Below are 22,500 nucleotides of genomic sequence, written 5' to 3'. Positions count from 1 at the left end.
TAACGTACCTACAAAATTTACGCTTTTTTTTTTACACCGATAAGGTGACCTGTGATATTAATAAGGCCACCCGAAGCAAAACGAAGAAATTACATAACAGAGCTGCATTGCGGTGTAATGCATTTGAGATCATAAAGAGCACCAAGATTCAAGATTCACAAGTTTTCTCTCAATCAATTAAGACAAAGGTTATTTTCATCTTATATATCTATTTAGACGTACAATTAGTAAGACACGTCCCTGAAATATACGTCTTGGATAGAAAAAACGGTCAGCGTTGTCAAATAAATTAATAGGCGGCGCGAGATTCGCTATCCCTACTGTTTTACGCGGCAATTTTACAGTTGTCCATCAAAAGGTACCCATTTTTCTCGTGCGCTAGCCATATACAGCAAACTTGTACTATGATGTAGTCTAAACGGCCCTAAAAAATATCCGCAAGGACCGCTCTAAGTTTGTTTTTTCGCATTTAAAATCGTTTTCAAAACTGACAATCTGCCAAAAATCAACAATGACTGCTTTTTTAGACACCTTTATCATTATTCATTTTTATGAAAAGGCTCTTAACAAGGTTTGCAGTAGCTAAGGGTGTAGGTAACCAGGTGTAACCAATCAGAGCCAGGATTACAACCAAGTGACAAACAATAACCAATCACAAAGCCTGATGTATAATTAGGCGTCCAAAGTAATTTACACCGAAGAATGAATAAGACGTCATTTATTGGTGTGTTCCGAATAACAGAGAATTGATTCCTTTCGCCAGTGCTGTGATTATCGCACATAACATTTAATGCGATCAACCAAACCCTGCATTTAGCAATCTCAATTATGCATGAAGGTGCAGCTGGGAAAGCTGTCCGAGAGTAAGGCGATTTAGTTATCAGTGGCAAAGCAGTTTGGTTAACAAGCTCTGTTGTGAGTACAACTCTGCTGATTCTTAATTCAGAATTTCATGAACACGAACTGCGTTTTAACGTAGCGCTGTCTAAAACATTTAAATTTAAATTTAAAATCTAATAGAAGTTATGGATTAAAGGGAGAAATTAAGACTTTCGAAATAATTCAGTCAAAGCGACGTTAAGAAAAAAAAAATTTATCCTGGAGTTTTGAACCGCAGTTACTTGTAATTTTCCCTCACGGAGGGAAGATCTTTTGATGAAGATTTTACAGTTTGTTTTGGAAGGAAGAATCGCAACTTGAGAAACCTTGACAAGTAAATTATAGGGTGAATGACGTCCACAAGAAGTGTTTTTTTAAAATATCATTACATAGTTTTCTAAGCTAATTTTAAATATAAATATAGCTCAGTTTTGTATTTTCCGACTGACCCTGAATTCCAAATATTGTTTTTATCTCCATAACAGACGCTTTTAGTTTCCCGATATTAAAGACTTTTAATTAAAACTACCTATTCTCCGAAACCTGCTGAGAAAATGAATGTGCATGGTAGATCGATTTAGATTGGAACTTTCACAGACGTGAGACTATTTTATCAACTTTAGGTCAAAATGAAAATTACTCTTCTTTAATGGGTTTGTGAGGCGCTGTTAATAATCACGAGAGAAGAAAATTATTTTGATGGATATTTTACTCGTGTCTTAGATAGGATCAGGATGATATCTTAACCTTTCTTCAACACGAGAGTTTGTTTCATTTTCTAAAGTGAACTAACTATCCCAGTGAGCCTGAAACGTTTAACTTAAAGCAATTTCCTCTGCAGCGGGAACGCTATTGGGTTTGTTTGCCTTTGAGAAACAAACGACAATCATTTCAATAATTATCTAAAACACGAATTTGCAAAAACCAAAGATGCAAACAAAGAAGTAAAGAGATTTACTTTGCTATTTATGTAACTCGATGGAAATGGACAAATAATATTTCTCGTGAGCACTTAGTGCAGGGAAAACAAGCAATCGTTCAGTTGAAGACACAATTATCATCTGCACAAATGAATGGAACACAAGTAGTCGTTCAGTTAGAGACACAATTATAACTAGTACAAATACATGTGTTTATCGATAAAACAACGGAATCGACTAAATATAACTTAAGAGAGATCTAACTTACCTCGGGAATAAGGTTTGAATGGGCATGAATTCTCTATAACTTCACCCGCTCTTGACACTGAGTCATGTCTAAACCTTTCATCCCTGTGGGGAGATGAAGACCATGAATTACGGTGGAAGACTCCTGCAATATCCAGAAGAGTTGCCCTGTAATTTTAGTGCATTTTTAATGTGTTTTCTCCTAGTGTAAAATTATGTTCCAGTTTTAACAAAATCGTGTTCCTCTCACAGAACAACACAAGAAATAATCATGGACGACATTCATGTTAACGGAACACTCAGCACTCCTTTGGAAAACACCACGACTGACAACGTCACCCAAGCACCGGGGTTGCCCGAATACCTCCACCAGCCTCTCGGAGCCCTAGTGTTCCAAATAACTTTGTGGTCAACCATTGTATTCCTAGGTGTGGTTGGTAATCTCTTGGTATGCTTCGTGATCCTCAGCCAGGCCAAGATGAAGACTTCCATGAACTATTACTTGCTGAGCTTGGCCATAGCGGATCTTGGGGTACTACTTACGATCTATCCTTTGGTACTGTTGAAATACCTCTTCCCGTTTCGCTGGTTGTTAGGGAAACACGCTTGTCATACCCTGTATCCTACCGTGGAGGTATTCTTCGGAGCCTGCATCTGGTCGATTACAGCTATCGCCATCGAGAGATATCGGAATATAGTGGGCGCCAAACGTTACCAGATCAAGCACAGATCTCGACTGAGCACTTTCGTGGTTATTGGCGTGGTGTGGTTGGCGTCGTTTGTAGTTTCATCCGTTCCTCTTTACCCGGTTATGCATTACAATCCGACTCTGCAAGTCTGCGGACCAGTTATGTCAATGTTGTTATTCCAGTCTTACTCAATAGTTCTCATCGTCGTCTGGTATGCACTTCCTCTGGTTGTCATAGCATTTACATATGTCAGGATCAAAAAACGAGTACTTCAAAGTGTTGCCTTCCGAACCTCGATGTCAGAGTACGATGATGGAGATCAAGCAGTCTTGTCGCAAGCTCCATCAAACAAAGAAAGAAGCGACAAAAGAATCTGGCAACAAAGCAACAAGACAACGAGAATTCTTACGCCTCTGGTAATTTTGTTCGCCGTGGTAATGTTTCCCTTGAACGCTTTTCGTGTCGTGGCACTGATTATGCCAGAATACTGGAAGAAGCCTTACTACAATCTGATCATAGGCCAGCTGATAATGTTCATTATGATCAACTCGTCTGCTAATCCACTGGTGTACTTCATCATGAGCAAAGAGTTCAAAGATGCATTCAAGAAAATCTTCACTAGCCTGAAGAACAAGAGGAAGTTTTTCAAACAGATCAATGGTAAAAGCAAATCCTCGTGGAGGACCTCACCCTCACTCCTAGAAGCCGTATTGGGTGGGAGAGAAGAGAATCAAGGAGGAGCGAACAACAGCAGCAACGAGCCGCAGGCAGGGCTTGGCAATGGCAATATCCAGATTGTCACTGGCGTGTGATGGAAATTTGCCAAACCCCAGAATGTCTAGATTGCTTAAACTCTGAACTTTTTCTCACATTTCTTATTACATATTTTTATTAATTCATCCGGATGACTGAATATTATTTATGTCGCATAGCGATTGTAACGGTCAGACAGGGAGGCCTGGGGTTGTTGTGACGAGCAAGAACCTCTTTCTCTGTGGTCTATCTGGTTTTAGTACAATTTTACTAGTATAGTAATGCAAATGCTGCAAGCTGATTGGCTGAGCTACTAGTATACTATCAGTGATTAGAGTGAAGTGGCTGTCGGTTGTCCACAAAATACGAGGTTTTTATTGTTTTCCGGGATTTTGGAAGAAAGTTTAGATGTAAATGGATAATTAAACTCCTGAGGAGACTAAAAGAAGGACATTAGCGGTTTCTTGACTTTAAAAAGTTGAAATTATTGAAAAAACGGGTGTTCCAGGACATGCAAGTGGGTTGGAGTTTTTGGTGAAATTTGTAAATATGGTTATTTAAAATATAGAAACGCTGCTTCTATTTCCATTCATCTGGATAACTGAAAATTACTTGATCCTTATCTATGATACTCGAAAATAGCGCAACAATTGGCGCCTAGGACAACGCGCTCATTGGAAACCATACGATACTTTAAATATCTTTTCAGTCTGTGTAGGTAGCATCTTCTCTACATGCTCTACGTTTATTTTAAGAAATACAAACTGGAGATATTGTTACATTTAGTATTCAATGGTGTGTTATCTAAAAGATTACTCTTTGTAAGATGGTGACTTTGCTGTAATTATTCAATGATTATGACATCTGTCAACTGCTTTTAAATGTAAAACAATCATTCTTTGGATAACCTTAAGCGTTTTGCAAAAATACATATTCTACATGTATATATACGAAGTTCTCTTCCATCACGCGTGTGTTGACAGATCAACTTGAGCCAGTAGAAACTCTGGACGAAATTACCAAGGTTAAGTAACTTGGCCTTAATAACTTTTTAGCTTGTTAAAAGCTCAAATGTTAACACCACCTAAGGGTACGAAAGTATTTTATCTGTAAATAAAATATACTGATTATGAACAAGATGTGAGGGCTATATTCATTTGCAACAGAAGCCATAATCGGGGACGGAGACCGTAAGTCTTGGGATCTGCACGCACCTATGATATGGGACAATTTTTCTATTTTTAGAACAAATTGCACCATCCTGACGTCATATATCCGCGCGGATCCACCCACGTGTCGGGGGTTTTCGCGTCGATGTTGTCACGTTGCATGATCAAATGGTGAGAGTCGCAAGATTCTCTTGCAGATTTTTCACAGCGATGGCAGGGAATAAGGCAAAGAATTAGATCCAGGGCTCTTATATGTAGTTTTATGCTCTGAGCTGATGGAAAAGGTGAGTTTTTCAGGGTCGAAAACAAGACTTCAATTTCGCGTTGTGAATGAATAATATGTGCTCGCGCTAGTTGAACGCGTAAGCTTTTGCGTTTGTTCTGTAAAGAAAAGCTATGAAAGAAAACTCTTTACTCTGATATCGAGTTAATTTGAGAGTTTCCCGAAACAATGCTTAATCATAACCAAACCCTGTTTTTGATAGTTTCTTATTGCTTCTGTTTGTTTGGCGAGTTTGCAAAAGTTTTTTAATTTAAAGGAAAGTCTGACGCGTACATAAGTAGCTCATTTGCATAGTGCAGCGCGTGCACCTTCAAATCCGAGTCGATGTTTTCAATTGTCAACAAATCTTGACAAAGATTTCTTTCGTTGTCTTTTGCGCTGAAATGCTGCAACAATTTTCCCCAACGCCAAAAGGCTACTAACATCATGTGTATTTCTTCATCATAGTGAAATTTTACACTGCGAAAATAAACTAGACAAGGAGTTTTGATAACTCGACCAACGAAATCGAAATCGTTTTTCGAGTTGATTAAAGAAAGCGTCATCGTAACTTTGCTGATAATTTCTGCTGTATTCACATATTTTCAGCTAAGCTTTTAATATGTTCTCAAACATTTATCAACCTTAAAGATATTTAAAAACTAGAGATATTATATGAGTTCGATGTACGTTTTCACACGAAAGTGGGGAAGTCCAGTTAGTCATGTTTTACTGACTGTACAAAACACGCATAGGCGGGCGCTCTTATTCATCGACAACAGACAATTTATTGGATTTTTACACAAACAAAACTGAGCAGCATCTACAGACATAAAATTTCTTGTCAGTTATTGCGCCTTGATAAAGCATCAAGCATCGCTTACAATTCAGGCGAAACTCAAACTTGCAATTACTTTGTTTTACTTTTCGGTCGAGGTAGACCTGGCGAAATCCTCGCAGGCGTGTCGCAAGAGGAGGGAAACTTTGAAGTCCTGAAACGGTGCTGTATCCAAATATATCCAACTGGTTTCTTGCTGTGTCACGGTTATGGAAAAGCTGTCAATCTTCAACATATGTGAAACTTAGAGTGGAGTAATGTGGAGCTCTTGTAAAAGAAGCAGCGGAACATAATGTGGTCAGCGATATGAAGCGGGAGATAACTAAATTCGGCACTGTGTTACTTCAATCAAACTGGAGCAGCTTACGACGAAAATACTAAGGCAAAATTCCAACAGACATGAACGTATTGATTTGTGGGCCAAAAACATCAAACCTTTCGGGAAATTTTGGACGCCATTTTCCCGCGCTATATCTGCAAAAATCCACGCAGCATGTACGTGCGTGTGTCGCACATGATGGCGCAATTTGTTCTAAAAATAGAAAAATTGTCCCATGTGATAGGGACAGCCCCAATACTAGAAATAGCGCGCGCTTACGGACTCTGTCCCCGATTATGCCCCTGGGACTCTCGCCCCATTCAAAACACCGAAGTTTTTCTTTGCTTCCAAATCCCACGGAAACGCTTGCTCCGCAGGCTAACTGTGATAAAACACGCCGGGCATTTGAGAACATTTGAGAAAACACGAGCCGCAGGAGAGTGTTTTCTACATTTCTCGAGTGTTCTCAAATATAATGTCCGGAGTGTCTTATTACAGTGTAATACACGGCTTAGGTTTTTTCATTTGCTTTATGATATAGAGGTAATGTGGCGAAAAACAATAAAACACGCTTTTTCTATGACCAATCAGAGCGCGCGCAGGGTCCTATCCGTACTATAAATAACGTCTGCATATATCGTGCCCTCTGATTGGCTGAAACAGTGTGCTTTATCAGAGTACAGAGGCATGGTGGGGGTTACCCGTCGTTTAGCCCTTAAGTCGATTTGACAAATCTGACCCAGATTATACGTCTTCTGTGACTCAGACAAACGCAACGGAAATTAGTTATTTGTCTGCAGTAAACATAGCTGCATGGAGGCCGTTGGTAACAACAGCAATGATAAACCTCCACAAAAATAACCAGTTTTGCTAGATGCCGACAAAACACGTAGCGAAATAAACAAATTCTCAACCAGCAAATGATTAGATAGAAGACATTATATTTGTTATGAAGGCAGAAATTATACTTTGTATATGTAATCGCATGGGCCCTCGGGCAATTAAGGATTAATTTCGCTTGTATTTTCAAAGTTTCACAAAATTGCCCGAGTCGCAGAGCGACGAGGGCAATTTGGAAAACTTTGAAAATACAAGTGCAGTTGATTCTTAATTGCCCGAGCGCACTTGCGATTACTTGTTTATCAGATAAAGGGTAAAATTCTGTATAAAGGAAAACTTTCAAGGTCTTCCGGTCGCGTAAACAGGTTTGCTGGTTGTCATTAAAGAACAGGCTAGCAGTAGAAAGGGGAAAGCCTACCATAATAGTAAGCAAAACACAGCAAGTTCGATTCACTCAAAGCAATTTCTTTACAAATAAAACTTTAAGCAATCTAATTTTATTCACGACCTGTTTTGCGAAGCTTGCCGACGGCGTGAAACTACTTCATCGATCCACATAAACAAGTGTCCAAACGAGCACTAATAACTCCTTGAATCCAAAACTCTCCTTTCCACCGCCAAAACTTAACGTACAAACAACATTTACGCTGTTTCTTTTTTTACACCGATAGGCGACCCGAAGCAAAACGAAGAAATTACCTTTCAGTTTGTCAGCAATGAAATTCTAACGGTAACTCTATGCTTCGTGCGACACCAGCCCCCCTCACACTTTTTTCAGGCCTCGAATCAATACGTTTTTGGATGGAAAAATCCTTTGCTTTTCCACCAAAGACTGCACCTTGCCGTATGTCGATTTTCTTTCACGTAAAGATGAAATAATCGCGTTTAGATCAAACTCAGAAGCGATGCGTTTCTGAAATTCTTTTTCAAAACCCGTTTGAAGCGGGAAATCAACTTAATGCAGGCGTGCTCAGACAGTCAGCATCAAGTAATCATGCCCTCTTGATTACCAAAAGTGCCCTCGTGATTAAGAAAAAACATGCCCTTTGTCTCAGCCAATCAGCATTCAGTAACTCTACCCCATATATGACACAGATGTAAAACAGAAAACACTTATTGAGCTGTGTCTGCTTATGATGAGAAGCTTAATTTTTGTAAAAATGCTCAAAAAAGACTGACATGGAGTGTAGTAACGTTCGTTCGTTAAAAAGCGATCTACGGTCATCTCAGCGAAGTGAACGTCAACAATTACAACGCTTACCCGACGAGTTATCAGTTAAAAGCTTGCTCTGATATTCTCTCCTGTACTTGGAGCAGACCCAGTGGGAACAACTTAGTCTTTCCAGCTTTGACGCAAGTTCGGACAATCTTGCAGCAAGCCGTAAACAACTGCAGCTCGTTTCAAATCCAGCTCCTCATTTCGTATTCCTGATGTGCAAGCTTTGAGCTCTTTGTTTCGTAATTTCCTTTGGAAAAGTGCACGTTTCCATGAGCCGCAATGTGGCCAGATTCCTCAGGACAAGAAATTTTAACTTTTGATCCCTATTTTGAAATTAAACTAAAAAGCGAAATCTGAAATGGTCGTTCTTATCTCGAAAGCCAATGGGAACCGAAAGTTTAGCTCAAGATCAATTTGTGCTCGACAGCTGCTGTCTGGTGAGCCGATCAAATTATTGGAACAATTCTAAAAAAAGGATTACGACTGGCCTATTTTAGCGTACCTTATCAGAGATCAGATCCACGCTGACGCGACTTTTGGCGTCAGCGTGGACCACTCCACTCGCCACTCCTTCTGACGCCACTCCTCGTTTGGAAAGTCAAGTTTAGTTTGAAAATATTAGCTGAATGTGTGGGAAAATTAACGGATTCTTTATCATAAAACAAATTAAGACGCCTCGACTGTGCTCTGTTCTGTTGTAAAGCACTTAGGAAGCGGTAGAGTACTCATGAAGAAGGGAGAAAGTCTCGACTACCTTTCGTGTTAGTTCGTGTTTCCCCCTACACTTCCTTTGTGCTCTTCCGCTTCCTAAGTGCTTTACAACCGAACATAGCACAATCGAGGTTTCTTTATTTGTTAACTACAAATTAAAATATGGAGTAAAATAATTAGCTCTTATTAACCGAGCAGGAGGTCTGTATGGGAGAATCTTGACCGAGGTCGTGAGTACAGACCGAACGCAGTGAGGTCTGTACACACGACTGAGGTCAAGATTCTCCCATACAGACCGACTTAGCTCGGTTAATGAGATGTTTATTATATGGCAAAGAAGAAAACTTTAATTCGTTTAATGTAACTGGTTTGTACTAGCTGACATTTTGCTTGCGAACGGCGATGAGCTTAACTTAAACCTGCGGAAATTTGCTCGTCGTCTCTACTTTTTTTTGTCATCAGGCTTTTTGGCACTTCCATAAATGATTGAGAAGAAAATAAAAGAAAATGGTGAACATTTTTGTATTTTAGTTTGCTACTTTTTCAACGCAAAATGAAATCGGTCTAGATGCCGGTCTAGATGGGAAAATCTAGACCGCGGTCAATATCGATTTCAGCCAATCAAATTCGTGAATTCGGTAGTTCCCAGTCCTTGTGAGATACAGGCATATAATAAATATGGGTTATTGACCAAGTGTGAGGTCAAGATGGCTGGATATTGCCCAATTTACATCTGGTTTTCACTGGCGTGGACAAGCGCCAACACAATAATTCTTGAAAGAATGAAAGATGCGAATGCAACCATAACACTACTGGAAAAAGGACCTGAAAAAATTTCAGGCTCTGAACGGGATTCGAACCCACGACCTTTGCGTTACGGGTGTAATGCTCTACTAACTAAGCTATCAAAGCCACATGAGAGCGGTAGTGTGTGAGTTCGGCCCTATATATATGTTCAGTGGACGTAATACTCGGCTCAAGCATATGAATTCCATGGTGATAGATGTCCAACAATAATTCTTATTTCACTGTATAGCAAAAACGGCCTTAACACAGGCATAAGCACAAGCGCAAGCGCAAGCTCAAGGATCAAAATGTTTCCTTTGTTGTTGTGCTTGCGCTTATGTTTGCGTTTGCGCTGCAACAAGTGAAAACGAAATACCGCTAACACAAGCTCAAGGATATTGACCACACGTGGTTATGTTTGGCCAATACAAACATTGGATCCAGATTACCTCACGCCTAAACAGTTTTCCAAAATGGAGGAAGGTTCGGATGAGTTTGCTTGTGTTTGTGTTTGCGTCGAATTTCGTTTTCACTTGAGTCATCCCTATTGCTTACGTTTGTGCTTGCGCCTGTGCTTGCACTTGTGCTTGCATCGGTGGTGAAAACTAGGCTTCCGCCTCAAGCCTAGTGTTAGGACAGGAGAGATGAAGGAAGAATTTGTAGTTTGCAGATTGATTTAAGGGAGAACAAAAAACAACAAAACAAAAGAAAAACACCGAAAAATAACTATAGCCATTTCGAGCCAGTATTGCTCTGACAGTAAATAATGTTTTATTGCCAAGATTGTTTCGTTCATATTGTTTTAGTGAAAGAACCATTCTTTCCCGCAGTGCATTTGAAACTTTTGAAAATATAACTGAAAACAGTACATGTGTGGACTTTGACATAAAGTTTAAGTTTATGGCATCCATAAACTGATGTTAATGAGACCTGAGAGACAATATCTCAAAGTCAGGCACACACATTCTGCATTGTAACACTTTATTTCAGAGACATGTAACACAATGAACCTCGTGTCATGCTCATAAGTAAATCCCAGTAACATAGGTAACATGCCACCAATTCCTGATCTCAAAGGCCATCAGGGATTCCCAGTTGAAAACAATCACCCCCTTTGGATATCACAACAAACCTTTCATTTCCTAAGTAAAGCCACTGTTATCTACATCTGTAAAAGACAGTGTATCAATGGTTCCAGTCATGTCTCTCACATGTCCACCTCATGCCCCTGATCTCTAGTCAAGCACACGCTCCTCGTTGTATTCAGCCTTCTCGTTTGTGCCGATCCTTCGCCACTGATTTTTCTTTTACCCTCCCACCCTCCCATGACTGGGACCCTTGCTCTACACATCTGAACCCCTGATACTACGCTTTAGGACCATCTTCAAGCGAATAAACAAAATCATTTAGATCTATAGAAATGTTCACCATGAATAAGGCTAATAATCTGTCTTTCCCAAAAAAAAAAAAAAAAAAAAAAAAAAAAAAATGGGGGCAAGCTCTGATGCTACAATTCAGAATGTCGCGTATAGACACTGAACATTACTATTCCGCTACTTTTAGAAAAACATTTATCCATATACACTTACGATATCATTTGCTTAGTATAAAATAATAATAATAATAATAATAATAATAATAATTATACCATTAATGGCTATAGGCTAGGGTTATCTGTCTCCTAGCAAGCCTTAGACCTTATCATTCAGGGTGCAATGAACAGAGACTGTATTTTGGTGACTTTCTGTTGTTTGCTATTAAAGGACGGTGGCAGGGAAGTGCACCCATTAGCTGCACTTTACCCCACAGTAAGGCTCTAGCGCACTGGAGACAGGTCCGGAGAAATTACCTATTCCAAGGTGGCTACCCCCGGTACCACCTGATCTGTATTCCCCCCAGGAGGGGCTTCCCCTCCTGGTTCCCTCAGTCCCCCTGACTGTGGGATATGGGCCTCACCCCTGGAGGCAGGTCTGGAACTTTTATTCCAGGGTGGCTACTCCCGGTACCACCCGATCTGTACTCCCCCAGGAGGGCCCCCTTCCTGGGCCCCTACTCCCCAGTCGTCCTTCCCTGCCACCCAAATTTTACCCACAGCCAGTGTGTTATTTCCTAAATGTAGTATCGTTAGTGGAAGCTCAGACCAAGCCTCGAAAGAGGATCATTAAGCCCGAGTTGGCACTTCTTAAAAGGAAGCTGAAACCCTCGAAAAAAACTGCTGAGCTTTCAAAAGAAAATATAAAAGTTGCGATCTTTTACGGAATGGTGGCTTTACAAGCGTTGCTATGTGATCAATACAAGCAAGGAGAATTTGGCCAATTTTCATATCAATTAATAATGATCATAAATTGATTGATTCATATTTTTTCATTTTTTTTCCGAATGTTTCAAAAGCTTAAGAATTTTATTGAGTGATAAATGGTATATTCGAAGATGGAATATTTCCAGGCGGGGCCTCTTACAGGGTCATCTGCAGTTCTAAAACCGTTTGGTTTAACTGTTTCTCTAGGGACTCAGTCAGTGATAAATAGAGAACAATATTCCCAGTACTTGATTGGAAAAAATAGTGTGAGGAAAATAAGAAATTACTCAGGCAAAAGCAAGTGGTCCATCAATCTAGCTGTGTGAAAACAACACGAAAACACCTCAAACAGAAGTTTATCTATCAACAAAAACTCTCGGAGATTTTTTATGCGTCTGCGTTATTCATTTTTATTTGCGCTGCTGCGTGTTTCTCAGTGGTTTCAAAATCGTGTGTGACGACGTTTGTCTAAATCGAACACAGGGTTTTGTCCTCACCCCGTCGACGATAAACTCTGGTGTGCTGGTAATACTGCAATCAAATTGGCTGACCTTTTGTTTTTCTGAGAATCGTTGGAGAAGTTATAAGATAACAAGCTGTCAAGCAAGCCATTACTTGTTGATAAGTGAGTTATCATCTAGCCTCTGCTTTCTGACCTTCCCAAGCAACGTTTGCAACGTCAGTTATCAGACTTCAAGTCGGGAGACAACAACAGCCGTCATTCTTTCATTCATCAAATGATTTCCGCGAAGAATTGAAGAACTTCCTCGCCTGTTTCGACTAGAAAGCGTTTCCAACCAACGGAGGTATGATAGTTACTTTTAAGCCGGTGATAGATGACTTTAAATGTTCCCTCCATTAGTTTATCGATGAATGCCACGTTTCGTTCCAGATTATCACTGAAATCTGTGTTGATGAACAGCGCGTGTTTCGTTTGTAGTAATCTGTTTGTCCATTTCATGGAAATTTCGCCGGAAAAAAGTGCAGGCTATTTTAAAACTCTCTTTTCCTATTATATCCACTTTCAATTTCTAATACATGCTAAATCATTTAAAATTTGTTAAATACTTCATTAATCGTATTTTTCTAAGAAGGTGAATAATACATGACCGAGTTGCATTGCATAATACATTTGAGATCATAAAGAGCATCAAGATTCAAGATTCACAAGTTTTCTCTCAATCCACTAAGAGAAAGGTTATTTTCATCATGTGTATTTATTTAGACGTGCAATTAGTAAGAAACGTCCCTGAAATATACGTCTTGGATAGAAAAACGGTCAGCGTAGTCAAATAGATTAATAGGCAGCGCGTGATCCGCTATCCCTACTGTTTTACGCGGCAATTTTACTGTTTTCCATCAAAAATTCAGAGCAGATGGCATGTACTAAATTAGTCTGAGGTAACTGAGGTCCTATAAAAAGACTTCCAAAGGCGGTACGGCTTAGTTACTGAGACTTTTGTAGTTCGCGCTGCTTGCATCCAGGAAAAGTGCAATTAGGAACATTGTAGGGTAAGCAATTTTCAGGTTTAATTTACAAAAACGTACCCATTCTTGTCGTGCGCTAGCCATATGCAACAAACTTGTACTATAATGTAGTCTAAACGACCCTAAAAAATATCCACAAGGACAAACTTAAGTGCTTTTTTTTTGTCGCAACATTTAAAATCGTTTTTAAAACTGACAATCTGCGAAAAATCAACAATGACTGCTTTTTTTAGACACCTTTGTCATCACTCATTTTTCTGAAAAGGCTCGTAACAAGGTTCGCAGTAGCTAAGGGTGTAGGTAGCCAGGTGTAACCAATTAGAGCCAGGATTACAACCAAGTGACAAACAATAACCAATCACAAAGCCGGATGTATAATTAGGCATCCAAAGTAGTTTACTGCTTAAGCCTTTTAATTCCCTGAGGAACATAGGGCCGCAAAGTAATTTACACCGAAGAATAAATAAGACGCCATATATTGATGTATTCCGAATAACAGAGAATTGATTCCTGTCAACAGCTGCAGTGCTGTGATTATCACACAAAACATTTAATACGATCAACCAAAGACTGTATGTGTGATCTCAATTATGCACGAAGGTGCAGTTTGGAAAACTGGTTGAGAAGAAGGCGATTAGTTATTAGTGGCAAAGCAGTTTGGTTAACAAGCTCTGTTGTGAGTACAACTCTGCTGATTCTTAATTCAGAATTTCATGAACACGAACTGCGTTTTACCCTAGCGCTGTCTAAAAAATTTAAAATCTAATAGAAGTTATGGATTAAAGGGCGAAATTAAGACTTTCGAAAATAATTCAGTCCAATCGAGATTACAAAAAAAAAACCCACTAATTTATCCTGGCGTTTTTGACGTACAGTTACTTGAAATTTTCCTTCACGGAGGGAAGATCATTTGATGAAGATTTTGCACTTTGTTTTGGAACGAAGAATCGCAACTTGAAAAACTTTGACAAGTGAATTATAGGGTGAATGACGTCCACAAGAAGTATTTTTTTAAAAAAATTATTACATAGTTTTCTAAGCTAATCTTAAATATAAAAAGAGCTCAGTTTTGTATTTTCCGACCGACCCTGAATTCCAAATATTGTTTTTATCTCCATAAAAGACGCTTTTAGTCTCCCGATTTTTAAGACTTTTAATTAAAACTACGTATTCTCCGAAACCTGCGAGAAAATAAATGTGTGTGGTAGATCGATTCAGATTGGGACTTTCACAGACGTGAGACTATTTCATCAAGTTTAGAGAAAACTTAAAATTAATCGATTTAGATTGGGACTTTCACAGACGTGAGACTATTTTATCAACTTTAGATAAAAATGAAAATTACTCTTCTTTATTGGGTTTGTGAGGCGCTGTTAATAATCACGAGAGAAGAAAATTATTTTGATGGATATTTCACTCGTCTCTTAGATAGAGTCAGGATGATATCTTAACCTTTCTTCAACGCGAGAGTTTGTTTCATTTTCTAAAATGAACTAACTATTCCAGTGAGCCCGAAACGTTTACCTGAAACCAGTTTCCTCTGGTAGGGAAGGCTATTGAGTTTGTTTGCCTTTGAGAAACGGACGACAATCATTTCAATAATTATCTACAGCACGAATTTACAAAAACCAAAGATGCAAACAATGAAGTAAAGAGATTCACTTTGCTATTTATGTAACTCGATGGAAATGGACAAATAATATTTCTCGTGAGGACTTAGCGCAGGGAAAACAAGAAGTCTTTCAGTTGAAGACAGAATTATCATCGGCACAAATGAATGGAACACAAGAAGTCGTTCAGTTAGAGACACAATTATAACTAGTACAAATGCATGTGTTTATCGATAAAACAACGGAATCTACTAAAAATAACTTAAGAGAGATCTAACTTGCCTTGGAAATAAGGTCTGAATGGGCATGAACTCTCTTTGACTTCACCCGCTCTTGGCGCTGAGTCATGTCTAAACCTTTCATCCCTGTACGGAGCCGAAAATCATGAGTTACGGTGGGAGACTCTTGCAATATCACGAAGAGTTGCCCTGTAATTTTAGTGCATTTTTAATATGTTTTCTCCTAGAGTGAAATTATTTCCCAGTTTGCACGAAATCGTGTTCCTCTCACAGATAAACAACACAGAAATAACCACGGACGACATTAATATTAACGGAACACTCAGCACTCCTTTGGAAAATACCACGACTGACAACGTCACCCAAGCATCGGGGTTGCACGAATACCTCCACCAGCCTCTCGGAGCCCTAATGCTCCAAATAACTTTGTGGTCAACCATTGTATTCCTAGGTGTGGTTAGTAATCTCCTGGTATGCTTCGTGATCCTAATCCAGGCCAAGACGAAGACTTCCATGAACTATTACTTGCTGAGCTTGACCATAGCGGATCTGGGGGTACTACTTATCATCTATCCTATGGTACTGTTGAAATACCTCTACCCATTTCGCTGGTTGTTAGGGAAACATGCTTGTCATTACCTGTATCCTACCGTGGAGGCATTCTTCGGAGCCTCCATCTGGTCGATTACGGCCATTGCTATCGAGAGATATCGGAATATAGTGGGCGCTAAACGTTACCAGATCAAGCACAGATCTCGGGTGAGCACTTTTGTGGTTATTGGCGTGGTGTGGTTGGCGTCGTTTGTAGTTTCATCCGTTCCTCTGTACCCGGTTATGCATTACAATCCGACTCTGCAAATCTGCGGCCCACTTATGTCAAAGTTGTTAGTCCAGTCTTACTCAATAGTTCTCATCGTCGTCTGGTATGCACTTCCTCTGGTTGTCATAGCATTTACATATGTCAGGATCAAAAAACGAGTACTTCAAAGTGTTGCCTTCCGAACCTCGATGTCAGAGTACGATGATGCAGATCAAGCAGTCTTGTCGCAAGCTCCATCAAACAAAGAAAGAAGCGACAAAAGAATCTGGCAACAAAGCAACAAGACAACGAGAATTCTTACGCCTCTGGTAATTTTGTTCGCCGTGGTAATGTTTCCCTTGAACGCTCTTCGTGTGGTGGTACTGATTATGCCAGAATACTGGAAGAAGCCTTACTACAATCTGATCATAGGCCAGCTTATAATGTTCATTATGATCAACTCGTCTGCTAATCCACTGGTGTACTTCATCATGAGTAAAGAGTTCAAAGATGCATTCAAGAAAATCTTCACTAGTCTGAAGAACAAGAAGAACTTTTTCAAACAGATCAGTGGTAAAAGCAAATCCTCGTGGAGGACCTCACCTTCATTCCTAGAAGCCGTATTGGGTGACAGAGAAGAGAATCAAGGAGGAGCGAACAATAGCAGCAAGGAGCCGCAGGCAGGGCTTGCCAATGGCAATATCCAGATTATCTCTGGTGTGTGATGGTAATGGGCCAGACCCCGGAATGTCTGGATTTCCTAAACTCCGAACTTTTACTCACATTTCTTATTATATATTCTTATTAATTCATCCGGATAACTGAATATTATTTATACCGCATAGCGATTGTAACGGTTAGACACGGAGGCCTGGGGTTGTTGTGACGAGCAAGAACATTTTTCTCCGTGGTCTATCTGATTTTAGTACAGTTCTATTAGTATACTAATGCATATGATGCAAGCTGATTGGCTGAGCTACTCGTATACTATTAGCCATTAGAGTGCAGTGGTTGTCGGTTGTCCACAACATACGATGTTTTTATCGTTTTCCGAGTTTTAGGAAGAAAGTTTAGATGTAAATGGATAATTGAATTCCTGAGAAGACTAAAAGAAGGACATTGAAATTATTGAAACAATGGGTGGTCCAGGACATGCAAGTGGGCTGGAGTCTTTGGTCAAATTTGTAAATATGGTTATTCAAAATATACAAACGCTGCTTTTATTTCCACTCATCTTGATAACTGAAAATTACTATATCCTTATCTATGATACCCGAAAATAACGCAACAACTGGGGCCTAGGAAAACGCGCTCATTGGAAACCATACCATACTTTAAATATGTTTGGAGTCTGTGTAAGTAGCATCTTCTCTACATGTTCTACGTTTATTTTAAGAAATACAAACTGGAGATATTGTTACATTTAGTATCCAGTGGTACGTTATCCAAAAGATTACTCTTCGTAAGATGGCGACTTTGCCGTAATCATTTATGTGTCAACTGCTTTTAAAGGTAAAACAATCATTCTTTGGATAACCTTAAGTGTTTTGCAAAAATATATATTGTACATGTATATATACGAAGTTCTCTTCCACCACGCGTGTGTTGACAGATCAACTGAGCCAGTGGAAACACTGGACGAATGTACCAAGGTTAAGTAACTTGACCTTAGTAACTTTTTACCTTGTTACAAGCTCAAATGTAAACACCACATAAGGGTAGGAAAGTATTTATCTGTAAATAAAATATAGAGATCATGAACAAGATGTGAGCGCTATATTCATTTGCAACTTATTTAGTGCGGTGCACCTTATATTATATAATTAACAAATAAGGAAGCCTAAGCCGTGTATTACACCGTGAAATAGCCTGCGTAGCAAGCGTTTCTTTGGGGCTCAGGAGCAAAGAATTACAGCGCGAAAAATGGAGCAAGCAAAAGAGGGGCAGGGGAGGGAAAGGAAGGAAGAAAGTAACGCCTTCCCCTCCCCCACCCCCCTCTTTCCTGTTTTTTGCTCTCGCCCCATTCAAAACACCGAAGTCTTTTTTTGCTTCCAAACCCCACGGAAAGGCTTGCTACGGAAGCTAACTATGATAAAACACGACGGGCATTTGAGAACACGAGAGAAATGAAGAAAACACGAGCCGCAGGAGAGTGTTTTCTACATTTCTCGAGTGTTCTCAAATATAATGTCCGGAGTGTTTTATCACAGTGTAATACACGGCTTTGGTTTCTTCATTTGCTTTATGATATAGAGGTAATGTCGCGAAAGACAATAAAACACGCTTTTTCTATGTTTTATACTCTGATAAAACATAGGTTTTTGACCAATCAGAGCGCGCGCAGGGTCCTATCTGTATTATAAATAACGTTTCCATATATCGTGCGCTCTGCTTGGCTGAAACAGCGTGCTTTATCAGAGTACAGAGGCATGGTGAGGGTTACCCGTCGTTTAGCCCCCAAATCGATTTGCGAAATTTGACCCAAATTAAAGGTCTTCTTTGACTCAAAGAAACGCAACGGAAATTATCTATTTCTCTACAGTAAACATAGCTTCATGGAGGCCATTGGTAACAACGCCAATGTTAAAACTGCACTAAAATAACAGGTTTTGCTAGATGCCGACAAAAACACGTAGCGAAATAAACAAATTCTCAACCAGCAAATGCGTCGGTAGAAGACATTATATTTGTTACGAAGGCAAAATTATACTTTGTATATGTAATCGCATGGGCCCGAGGGTAATTAAAGATTAGTTTCACGCAGGAGATTTCACTCGTATTTTGAAAGTTTTCACAAAATTGCCCGAGTCGCGGAGCAACCAGGGCAATTTGGAAAACTTTGAAAGTACAAGTGAAATTAATCCTTAATTGCCCGAGGGCACTTGCGATTACTTGTTTATCACATAAAGGGCAAAATTCTGTACAATGGAAAACTTCCAAGGTCTTGCCGTCGCGTAAACAGGTTTACTGGTTGTCATTAAAGAACAGGCTAGCAGTAGAACGGGGAAAGCCTACTATAATAGTAAGTACAACACACCAAGTTCAATTCACTCAAAGCAATCTTTTTACAAAGAAAACTTTAAGATACCTAATTTTATTCACCTGTTTTGCGAAGCTTGCGACAGTGTGAAACTACTTCATCGATCGATGAAAGACGTCAACAAGTGTACAAACGAACAATAATAACTTCTTGAATCCAAAACTCTTCTTTCCACCGCCAAAACTTAACGTACCTACAAAATTTACGCTTTTTTTTTTACACCGATAAGGTGACCTGTGATATTAATAAGGCCACCCGAAGCAAAACGAAGAAATTACATAACAGAGCTGCATTGCGGTGTAATACATTTGAGATCATAAAGAGCACCAAGATTCAAGATTCACAAGTTTTCTGTTAATCCATTAAGACAAAGGTTATTTTCATCTTATATATCTATTTAGACGTGCAATTAGTGAGACACGTCCCTGAAATATACGTCTTGGATAGAAAAAACGGTCAGCGTTGTCAAATAAATTAATAGGCGGCGCGTGATCGGCTATCCCTACTGTTTTACGCGGCAATTTTACAGTTGTCCATCAAAAGGTACCCATTTTTCTCGTGCGCTAGCCATATACAGCAAACTTGTACTGTGATGTAGTCTAAGCGGCCCTAAAAAATATCCGCAAGGACCGCTCTAAGTTTGTTTTTTCGCAGCATTTAATATCGTTTTCAAAACTGACAATCTGCGAAAAATCAACAATGACTGCTTTTTTAGACACCTTTACCATTATTCATTTTTATGAAAAGGCTCTTAACAAGGTTTGCAGTAGCTAAGGGTGTAGGTAACCAGGTGTAACCAATCAGAGCCAGGATTACAACCAAGTGACAAACAATAACCAATCACAAAGCCGGATGTATAATTAGGCGTCCAAAGTAATTTACACCGAAGAATGAACAAGACGTCATTTATTGGTGTGTTCCGAATAACAGAGAATTGATTCCTGTCGACAGTGCTGTGATTATCGCACATAACATTTAATGCGATCAACCAAACCCTGCATTTAGCGATCTCAGTTATGCATGAAGGTGCAGTTGGGAAAGCTGTCCGAGAGTAAGGCGATTTAGTTATCAGTGGCAAAGCAGTTTGGTTAACAAGCTCTGTTGTGAGTACAACTCTGCTGATTCTTAATTCAGAATTTCATGAACACGAACTGCGTTTTAACGTAGCGCTGTCTAAAACATTTAAATTTAAATTTAAAATCTAATAGAAGTTATGAATTAAAGGGAGAAATTAAGTCTTTCGAAATAATTCAGTCAAAGCGACGTTAAGAAAAAAAAAATTTATCCTGGAGTTTTGAACCGCAGTTACTTGTAATTTTCCTTCACGGAGGGAAGATCTTTTGATGTAGATTTTACAGTTTGTTTTGGAAGGAAGAACCGCAACTTGAGAAACCTTGACAAGTAAATTATAGGGTGAATGACGTCCACAAGAAGTGTTTTTTTAAAATATTATTACATAGTTTTCTAAGCTAATTTTAAATAATATATAGATTTAGCCGAGGCTAAAAGCGGAGCTCGTGAGTTATTTTTTGGAATGTTGTTACTGATGAAAATAATCCAAGATGTACATGTATGTGAAGTAAACTGCGAGCGATTTTATAGTTTCAGCCCGAACTAGGATTACATCAGCAGATCGAGGTGTAAGATGGTGTGATGATGAAAATAGAGCCATGATTTCAAGCATTTCAGGGGAGCCACCAAAAATGTCGATCACATAACAGAACTGTCTTCTGTGCTTTTTGGTGGCATTTCCTGTTCTTTCTTATTGAGAAAGACAAGACATTGTTGTTAATCATTATATTCTTTCTTAGTGAACAACTGGGACTCCCACACAAAAGAGGTTTACACATTTTTTTGTTGTGGGGTATGACTGAAATGCAGTGGTTACAATATACTCAGTCCCCAAATTTCTACCAAATGAAATCTCACAAAAATACCAAGGTAGTATACACATGTAAAAAGTTAAAAAGTTTTGTTCTCTAACTTGATCCCCAAAGATAGTTAGCTATCTTCATTTCTGTATGGAGTCTCCTCTTGCTGAAAGGGTTTGCACCATCTCTCAAAGTATAAGTATAAGCAAAATCACTCTGGCATGAACGATAAATATGATATTATGTTGCTGATCATGAATACTTGCATAGGCTTCTGATAATAATTTTATTATTCAATTCCAATGTGATTTGTTCTTTTTCTCGACTGAGATTGTGCACTACAGGAGCTGTTATTGGGTTCCATTAATTAATTTTGTTACAATTAAATTATACCAAGAATTATAAGTAAGCTATAAGTAAGTTATATTATGTACGTATATTTTGTCTGGACTACACAACCAAACGCACTCAAAGATTATGAGGCATAGGTACATTTGTCAGAAAAAGCCAGCATATCCAAGATATGTTCTGATGACACATCAATTAAAGATAATTTACAGCAAAATGGATAAACAATACATCAATATCCTGCATGCACCAAAGCTGGACATGAGGTTATAAGGCAATCATTTAAACAACAGATTGAAATAATTTATAAATTAGAGAACACTATTTGTACAACACTAGGGATCAAATTAACCTTACTGGACGTTGCGAATGGCAAGGCTGTCGGTAGAATGTCAAATTTCACGACTCTTTCTTTCTGCAAAACTACTAATCCTGCAACTTTGCTTAAGACCCAGTTCTCCATTTCGTGTTGGCAAAATATTAATCTATGCCATGCCCAATACAGGTTATCACAAAATTGATTTAAGAGCAACATAAACCAAGCACAATAAATATCATTTTTAAGCCAAAAACGCAATTATTTAAATAAACCATGACATAATGAGTAAACTATCTCTCAGAAAAACTGATTAATTTAACAGACACTTTAAATAATTAGTTAATACATGTATCATACGTGTTTCTTAATAATGTAATACAGTTCATCTGTCACAATGTTGCAGCTACAGCTGTATGATATTACTTCTATCAGTATGGGTTGCAGAACTCAACTTCCAAGTCAGTTTGTTCAATGAACTTAGTGTAGAAATTAATATGGCATCAAGTTGTCTGTGAATATAGAGAAACCAAACAAAGCATTACAATCTTAAGTAATAAATTATTGAACTCTCTTACATGTATGTACAATGTATGTTTCATTAATATTGGGGATCTCTCAGAAGCTGCATCTGTGTTGATTTAATTTGCTCCCAGTGCATTTTTTTATGGAACTTTTCACACATTAATATCTCTGTCATGACAGTGGTCTCTGTGTTCTACAACAATTAGTACACAAGAAAAATACACTTAGTAAGATATTGTTTACAATAAAAATCAATCCCTATAAGCAATCATGAGGACGTTGAATTTATATTTCTTTAGAAATATCTCACCTGGCCATGGTTGCTTTGAAAATA

At 38.8% G+C, this 22,500-nt stretch overlaps 2 protein-coding genes and 1 long non-coding RNA gene across 4 annotated transcripts in view; 2 read left to right on the top strand and 1 right to left on the bottom strand.

The window, feature by feature from the left end:
• Window positions 1-2,161: 2,161 nt before the first annotated feature.
• Window positions 2,162-3,546, top strand: LOC145482350 (melatonin receptor type 1B-B-like). The gene has a single exon (XM_081460995.1). It carries the CDS (start codon window positions 2,317-2,319, stop codon window positions 3,544-3,546), a length of 1,230 nt encoding a protein of 409 aa, XP_081317121.1. The 5' UTR covers window positions 2,162-2,316.
• Window positions 3,547-14,741: 11,195 nt separating this feature from the next.
• LOC145483067 (melatonin receptor type 1B-like) lies at window positions 14,742-16,884 on the top strand. The gene has a single exon (XM_081461685.1). It carries the CDS (start codon window positions 15,481-15,483, stop codon window positions 16,789-16,791), a length of 1,311 nt encoding a protein of 436 aa, XP_081317811.1. The 5' UTR covers window positions 14,742-15,480; the 3' UTR covers window positions 16,792-16,884.
• A 5,195-nt stretch (window positions 16,885-22,079) lies between these two features.
• LOC145483066 (uncharacterized) overlaps window positions 22,080-22,500 on the bottom strand; it is a 1,509-nt gene continuing 1,088 nt past the window's right edge. For both annotated transcript variants that reach the window (XR_014048868.1, XR_014048869.1), the window contains exons 2-3: window positions 22,477-22,500; window positions 22,080-22,153 (exon numbers count right to left, since the gene is read on the bottom strand). The exon at window positions 22,477-22,500 is cut by the window's right edge. This is a non-coding gene — a long non-coding RNA (uncharacterized LOC145483066). The remainder of the gene's footprint in view (window positions 22,154-22,476) is intronic.

This window comes from Orbicella franksi, chromosome 3, assembly GCF_964199315.1.
Source record: "Orbicella franksi chromosome 3, jaOrbFran1.1, whole genome shotgun sequence".
NCBI classification, from domain to species: Eukaryota; Metazoa; Cnidaria; class Anthozoa; order Scleractinia; family Merulinidae; genus Orbicella; species Orbicella franksi.
The sequence above is the reverse complement of the archived record's forward strand: the minus strand, read 5'-3'. Positions and strand labels throughout refer to the sequence as shown.

Bases quoted from the DNA above. Each gene is read 5' to 3' on its own strand.
- LOC145483067 (XM_081461685.1), top strand. From the start codon at position 15,481: ATGTTTTCTCCTAGAGTGAAATTATTTCCCAGTTTGCACGAAATCGTG.
- LOC145482350 (XM_081460995.1), top strand. From the start codon at position 2,317: ATGGACGACATTCATGTTAACGGAACACTCAGCACTCCTTTGGAAAAC.